The 7,871-nt window shown below is 32.6% G+C and overlaps 1 protein-coding gene across 1 annotated transcript in view; it reads left to right on the top strand.

Moving 5' to 3' along the window:
- Positions 1-7,871, top strand: part of LOC129216233 (ribosome biogenesis protein SPATA5L1-like) — a 52,345-nt gene that overhangs the window by 14,940 nt on the left and 29,534 nt on the right. Inside the window, exons 2-3 of the mRNA XM_054850432.1 lie at positions 6,395-6,604; positions 7,040-7,187. Coding sequence (XP_054706407.1) covers positions 6,395-6,604; positions 7,040-7,187 — 358 coding nt within the window. The remainder of the gene's footprint in view (positions 1-6,394; positions 6,605-7,039; positions 7,188-7,871) is intronic.

The raw sequence follows: 7,871 nt of genomic DNA, 5'->3' as shown, positions 1-7,871 counted from the left end.
GTGAGTGACCTATTTCTGAAGATGTTTAAAACGCAACATGCAAAAACTTCATTTAAATTTTTAAATGCAAATGCATTAAGCCTTCAATTTTGGTTTTAACCATCATTACACTACATAACTACATAATCCAAAAAGCAGGGTTCTTTGATTCAAACCAAATGATTTATGTTTAAGTTAACCAGGTTTTTTTTTTTGTGAACTGTGCTGGTTTGTTTTGAAATGGTTTTTTGAACAACCAAATCTTTACCCTCACAAATTTTTTCACAAATTTTGCACCTTATTGAAAATTGTAAAATCCATTTCATTTTAAGCATCCTTCAATGCTTTAGAGCAGTAACTGGTGGCCGGTGCCGCCTGTGCTAAGCCTAGAAGTTTTATCTGCACTTTTTATCATAATTGAGTTATTGCCACAAGGAGGTTCTTTGTAACACATTTTACCAACAGACAATGTTCTATGGTCATGTGTGATTAATTTTTAAAAATATTCTGAAAATATAATATCTGAATCAACTATATGGAGGCATAAAACTTTAATCCGTCATTTCTCGTTTTGACCTTGGCTGCAGGTATGACTTTTGTTCTTAGCCGTGGTCAGGTTGGGACCACAGAAGGTCAAAAACTGGACCTCCATAGATGTTTTGAAAGTTTAAACTGCACAAATAAATCATTTAAATTTTTTTATGTAGGCAATAATATCTTTACGCATTAATTATTACTTTTCTAGTATTTTGGAAGCAATTGCGAGGCTGATTTAGGTATCAAAGGATTAGTGTAGAATATCAAAGTTTTCTGGGCCTTAATAAAAATTTTCAAAAGTGTCCGGACCTAACTAAAATTTCAATATAACCTCGATTTAAAGATTGTCAAGGGAGTGGATAAAATCGTTAATCAAGGGTATTGTTAAACTGAAGAGAATAGACATTGAATGTAGTCAAATCCGGACCAGTAAAATGTATCATTAAATTGATAAAATCATTAAATTGGGTACCTTTAAATCGAAGTTATACTGTACTTGCCAGCCCCTGCTGGAGAGATTAATAAACTTGCTTTTTTTTTTTCAAATCTTATGCAAGTTTTCTAAATAGTTTTTCTTTTTTAAATCAATTTCTTTTCTTTTCTTTTTTAAAGCTAGCCAACTTTGGGGGGAAAATCCATAGTATTTGTCTTTATTCTTTTTATTTTCCCTTCCATCTTTTGCATTTTCAAATAGCCCAAAATACATATTTCAGCCAAACAAATGCACTTATCCCAATTGGTCAGATTTTAAGTATAATAGCAAACATGAATACAGTCGGACCTCTATATATCGAAGTAGCAAATTGCAGAAAAAAAAATCAATATATAGAAACGATCTTAGATTATCATTAATTTATCTTATAACATTAAAATTAAAGCTAATTTTCCTGTATGAAACCCAATTACTAACTTATGCAAGAATCGGATTAAATGAAAGTTCATAGTTGAAAAATTAAATGTGAAACATTTGCTGAGCACTGCATAGTTTCTAAAACACCAATTGATGGCAGTTTCATGTTTTTGAATGAATGTTTTCTGTAAGTATCAATATTTTCATCATGGCTTTCCAATTTCTTATAATAGCAGACACTCTGCTTGCGGAAATACTAAATTTACCAGAAATGACATTTTTGCGGCTTCAAATATCTTCATTCTTCGGCAATTCATCTTGATCCGCAATATTAGGGGATTTTGTTTTGACAATAATCAAGAAAAAAGTAATAAATCCATCTGTTTAATTTGTATGATTGTTACTGAAGCTAAAAAGTCTAGAAATGATTATCAACAGAAAAAAGGGATAGCTTGAAATTGATTTTACTGTATTACTGGTTGCAATCAAGATCTACAATGAAGGAATTTAAGAACTCTAGAAAGGAACAATGACCTGTCTACACACCTCAACTCAGCTTCCTTGTGACTTTCGTAGCAACCTTTAATAAACTTAATTTTCTCCCCTAACCTTCGTTTTTCATGAGACAATCAGTTTAAAGTGGAAAAAAAAATATCTGAATGTCTCGAAAAAAAGTTTCAATATATAGAGATTTTTTTAACAATTTTTACATATAATCAGGGTTCGCCGAATTGGACCAAATTGGGTTGGACCCAATGGGTTTTTTTGAAAAAACCCACTTAAAAAAACCCATTATTTAACCCACTTTTGGGTTTTTTTTTAAATTTTCTGAGAAGTTTTTTTAAAAAATAATTAATTTAAATACTTTCACAATTTAAACTTCTTTTTACTTTCTTCTATATCTAATATATAGAAGAAAGTATTGGATTCGTGCAAATTTTCGAATTTCGAATTTTGACGGATTCGAACGTTTTGAGGTGTGCTGAGTCCATTTCGACTATTTTTGGAAAATGTCTGTCTGTCTGTGTGTGTGTGTGTGTGTATGTGTGTGTGTATGTGTGTCACAACTGTGTGTGACCAGTTTTTTGTGGCCGCTCTACAGCAAAAACTACTGCATGAAATTGAACGAAATTTGGTACACATATGTTCCCCTATGTGAACTTGTGCCCATTGGTTTTTGGCGCAAATTCCTCCAAGGGGGTGGAGCAATGGGACGTTTTTTGAGTTACGCGTGCTTGCTATTCTCAAGAAGTAATGCTACGTTCTGGTTGAAATTTGGAATATATATGAATCCATACGTAAACAGGCTTTAGTTCAATTTTGACTCCAATTGCTCCAAGAGGTGTTGATTTTTTTTTTTTTTTTTTTTTTTTGCGAATAAAAATAGTTTTATTAATGCAACAATAAGAAAGATAAATCGTAATAGATTCTCGTCTGCGTATTTCTCGTGATTTTAATTGTATGGAAATGATCGGAAATATTATCTCAATGATTTAAAATTTTTAACTGTTGCCATCTTATGTTTGTTAATAAATAAAATATTTGTTTATTAATTCAAGTAAGGCTTTAAAAGTAACTTTCAATTTTCGCTCTTTGTTTTGTTTTTACAATAATTCAGACACTGGGATGGTCGTCAAGTTTTTCCATGTGTAATTTTGTTTTTGTTAGGAATATTGCTTCCTCGTCATGCATGGGGAGGGATCAGAAAAAGGAAAAATATAGAAGAAAGTTTCGTGATGGCCACAACATACTAGTTTATTACTTTCTTCTATATCTAATATATAGAAAAAAGTATTGGATTCGTGCAAATTTTGGAATTTCGAATTTTGACGGATTCGAACGGTTTGAGGTGTGCTGAGTCCATTTCGACTATTTTTGGAAAATGTCTGTCTGTGTGTGTGTGTGTGTGTATGTGTGTGTGTGTGTATGTGTGTCACGTCTGTGTGTGACCAGTTTTTTGTGGCCGCTCTACAGCAAAAACTACCGCATGAAATTGAACGAAATTTGGTACACATATGTGCCCCTATGTGAACTTGTGCCCATTGGTTTTTGGCGCAAATTCCTCCAAGGGGGTGGAGCAATGGGACGTTTTTTGAGTTACGCGTGCTTGCTATTCCTCAGGAAGTAACTGGCGGAATCAAACAAAATTTGGTCCATATGTTGCCCCTAACAGGAGCAGGTGCTGATTCAATTTTGGTGTCAATAGCTCAAACGGGGGTTGAGTTATAGAACGTTTTTTGTCGTCAATTGTAACTGCTGTATCTCAAGAAATAACGAACGGAATCAAACAAAAAATGTTTGACAAGTAGCCCTTAGTGGGTATAAGAGCTGATTTTATTTTGGTGTCAACAGCTAAAAAGGGGGGTAGCGCAATCGCCCGTTCTTTTTTTCCATTGTGAGTGCCCTATCTCAAGAAGTAATGCTACGTTCTGGTTGAAATTTGGAATATATGTGAATCCATACGTAAACAGGCTTTGGTTCAATTTTGACTCCAATCGCTCCAAGAGGTGTTGATTTTTTTTTTTTTTTTTTTGCGAATAAAAATAGTTTTATTAATGCAACAATAAGAAAGATAAATCGTAATAGATTGTCGTCTGCGTATTTCTCGTGATTTTAATTGTATGGAAATGATCGGAAATATTATCTCAATGATTTAAAATTTTTAACTGTTGCCATCTTATGTTTGTTAATAAATAAAATATTTGTAATTAATTCAAGTAAGGCTTTTAAAGTAACTTTCAATTTTCGCTTTTTGTTTTGTTTTTACAATAATTCAGACATTGGGATGGTCGTCAAGTTTTTGCATGTGTAATTTTGTTTTTGTTAGGAATATTGCTTCCTCGTCAAGCATGGGGAGGGATCAGAAAAAGGAAAAATATAGAAGAAAGTTTCGTGATGGCCACAACATACTAGTTTGTTCTTCACCACCACAGACAATGAACATAAAAAATGAACTTTGAACTTTAATAGTATTTCTTAATTCTTAACGGCATTAAAAAAATACGTCAAAGATTTTAAATAAATGTATTTAACTTTTTTCTTTAACTGGTCAATAAATAACTCAAATTATATTGACCAAGTCCTGTCACGTCTGATTTTCTCAATATTTGTAGATTGTACAGAGGAAACTAATCTAGTTAAGAGGCTTTCACGTGAATTATTTTCTGCTAACCAACACGTCACAAATCTCGAATAAACACAAGGTATATTTTTTAGAAATAATCAGATTTTTCAAACGGTCGACAGAAAACAGAACGGGTACAGTATTTTCATTATCTTACGAAAAGTTTAGTATTTCTTACTCTGTACACAGAAATAGAAAAACAGCCAACATAAAATTCAAAGAAATGTCTTGATTAAGCTGGAATTTCGTAAAAAGGGATTTAAACTACTTGAGGTTCTACAGTAGTTTTGCATAACAAAATGAAATACAATAAAGTAAAATGCAAAGAAAAAATGTAGTAATTAAAAACAAACAATAGATTTTATCACTTGAGAAGTAACTTTGCCTTAACTGTTGGTAATAATGAAAATTAAAAAACCTCAAACTTCACCATTCTTGGGTTTTTTCGTCTTTTATACTTCTCTTCAGAAAACGCTAAATTTTAACTAGTTTTCCAGCTTTTTTTACCCGAAGACACTTTTTACACTTTGTCCATATACTTACGCTACAATATGCTACAAGTACCCCACATTTTCCCTAAAATAACACAAAAAAACCCACATTTTTTTAAAAAAACCCAACTTTGGTTGGGTTTTTTTGGGTTTTATTTAAAAAAACCCAAAAAACCCTGGGTCCATGGGCTTTTTTGAAAAAACCCGGGTTTTTTGCCAACCCTGCATGTAATGGACATGAAAATTTGCCTTGATTTCGACATGTAGAAAATTTTGATATGTGGAGGTTGGACTGCATTATAAATTTATTTTCTTAATTATATTTGTATGCCACTCCACATATATAACAGTTGATTTGCATGCCAGATCTAGGGGAAAGCAAACCAATGTCCTTACCCAAGGCAGCAAATTGTGAAGGGAGTCAAATTCACCCTATTTCCGTGTTTTTTTTTTTTTTTTTTTTTTGAAATTTGAGAAAAACTTGAAGGAAATATGGGTAAGTGTGGCAGTTTTAAGATTTGCCTCAGCTTGAGAACATTGACGATCCACCATTGATTTTATGCCTTTATTACAGGGTTTAAGCTGAGTTTAAAACTGTTTCAGCAAAAAAGCTAAAATTAGGAAAAAAGTTTTAGCAAAATCCTAAAATGTCAAAAGTTAATGAATACCTTCCCATAACAAAATAAAATAAATAAATACCTTTGTGCTGAACAATAAAATAAGGAAAAATAACGTCAGAAAAGCACAAATTTGCAGATACGTGTTTCGGCGTTACAGGGAACACTTTTTGCATTGCAAAAAGTAATGAGCTTATGGATGAAAAGACATCCGTAACGCTAATTATGGGAAGTTATTTCATTTTTAGCTCCAAATTCGAAATTAAATGTGAAATTTTGCTTACCACGTAGTGAATACAAGTTTGAATTTTAAAACAATGCAAGTCGCCTCCCTCCAATAATGCATTTTTTGGAAGGGACATAATGCCGATTAAGATTAAATTTTGATAGACTTAAGAGTAATTTAAGCATCTTAACTAAGATTTTTTAAAAGCTGAATGTCACAAAATCTTTCAATCATGCATCTTTTTTTTCTGCTTTTTTCCCCTTTTTTTAAATTTTTTTTATTTGAACTTAAAGGTGAAAATGCCTTGCTTCATTTTCGTAGTTTAGATTGTATTTTGTTTTTTTTTTTTTTTTTGCAGGAAATGCGACTGTTGCAGAAACCCTGCTTTATTATGTTTTTTTAAAAAAATCTATTAACCAATTCCTGATCTGTTAGTTGATATGATACACAAATTGTAATGCAAAAAAAGAATTCTGCTTTTGATGTAATTTTTTGATGTTTCCAGTCATTTAATTGTTGTTGTAGCACATTTTCTTGCTTGAAATAATTGATTTTCTCAATATTTATCAGTGTATAGAAAGGCCTCTACGCAATCCCAAAATATTCAAGAAAGTCAACTTGCCTTGTCCTCGTGGCATTCTTCTGTTTGGTCCACCGGGATGCTGCAAAACTACTTTGGCTCGAGGACTTGCTACAGCATGTGACGCTAACTTTTTTGTGGCAAATCCGGCTCAGATATATTCAGCCTTTGTTGGTGAATCAGAGAAAAACATCACAGAAGTAAGTTTTGATGATATTTTACAACTATGTTACTTTTCTCCACATCACCCCACTTGGCTTGGAACAGAGGTTATGTGTCGCAAACAAAACCATCTGCGCTTGTTCATACCTCCTGCCCCCATTGATGTATTATCTGATCTTGAGAGGTCAGCAAAAAAATTTTTATGTTCTTTTATTTGTTTTAAATTGGAGTTGACTTTTTAAAGTTTTGAGTTAAAGGCATTTAAAAGTTTGGATCCTAGGTAAACTTTCATTGAGAGGTTTTTCTAAATCAGTTTTCCTGCATCATAACTGTTACACTTCAAAAGAGTTAACCATCTAAAGATTGCATATTTATTTGAGTCATGGTTGTTATACATGAATATATTTTATAAATGTTTGAACAGTACAGAATGTCACAAACTATGCCCAGTATAATACTTCTTTTTCTTCCAGTTATTCTATCAAGCTAGATTATGTGCACCAAGCATTATATTTCTAGACGAGTTGGACTGTTTGGTAGTGAAACGTCAATTTGATACCAAATCACAGGGCATTGGAGAAAAGGTCCTGTCAACTTTGTTGAATGAAATGGATGGTTTTGGTAAGTTGTGTAGTAGCTTAGTATGAAATTCCCTCTGATAACGCAGTATCTGCCAACCTCTTTTTTCAAAGATGAGAAGATCCGTGGATTTTTGAAAGCCTTTGTTTCAACTTATGGGATTGCTTCCTGAACTGGTTGAAAATTTCAGCAGCATAGGGTAACAGCACCATTAACACACATGCTTAAGACATCGCTCTCGGGTTATCTCAGTTTTCTGAGCCTTTTAATGTACTTATACTTTTAAAACTATTTTTCTCATATGCAACTACATCTCACCTAACGTTTGGCTGCTTCTGTATCCTCTGAATGAGTTAATTCTATTTTTATTTGCTCAATTTCGAAAAAAGGTACGATCCCCAGTAACAGACACGAACAATCCTGATGTTACCCAGTAACTGATAGGATGAGTAATGGACAGAATTTCCCTTTTCTCTTCAAAATGTGAAAAGGTTATTTATTTTTAAATCTAAAACCTTATTAAATTCAAATGAACATGAAACACCGGCAGACCTCATGGTGACTGTTCACAACCTTCTACCACTGCATGGAAATACCAACTGGCTCATAAAATTCACTTTGATAACACTAGGTGGTTGCACCCTATTCATGGAACCTGGCAACATCAGTTTTAGATAAAAATGGAACAACATTTAAAAGCATAAAAAGGATAAAAAGTTTTTAAAA

The sequence above is a fragment of the Uloborus diversus genome, chromosome 2, assembly GCF_026930045.1.
Source record: "Uloborus diversus isolate 005 chromosome 2, Udiv.v.3.1, whole genome shotgun sequence".
NCBI classification, from domain to species: domain Eukaryota; kingdom Metazoa; phylum Arthropoda; class Arachnida; order Araneae; family Uloboridae; genus Uloborus; species Uloborus diversus.
This window is presented reverse-complemented; position numbering and strand designations above follow the sequence as displayed.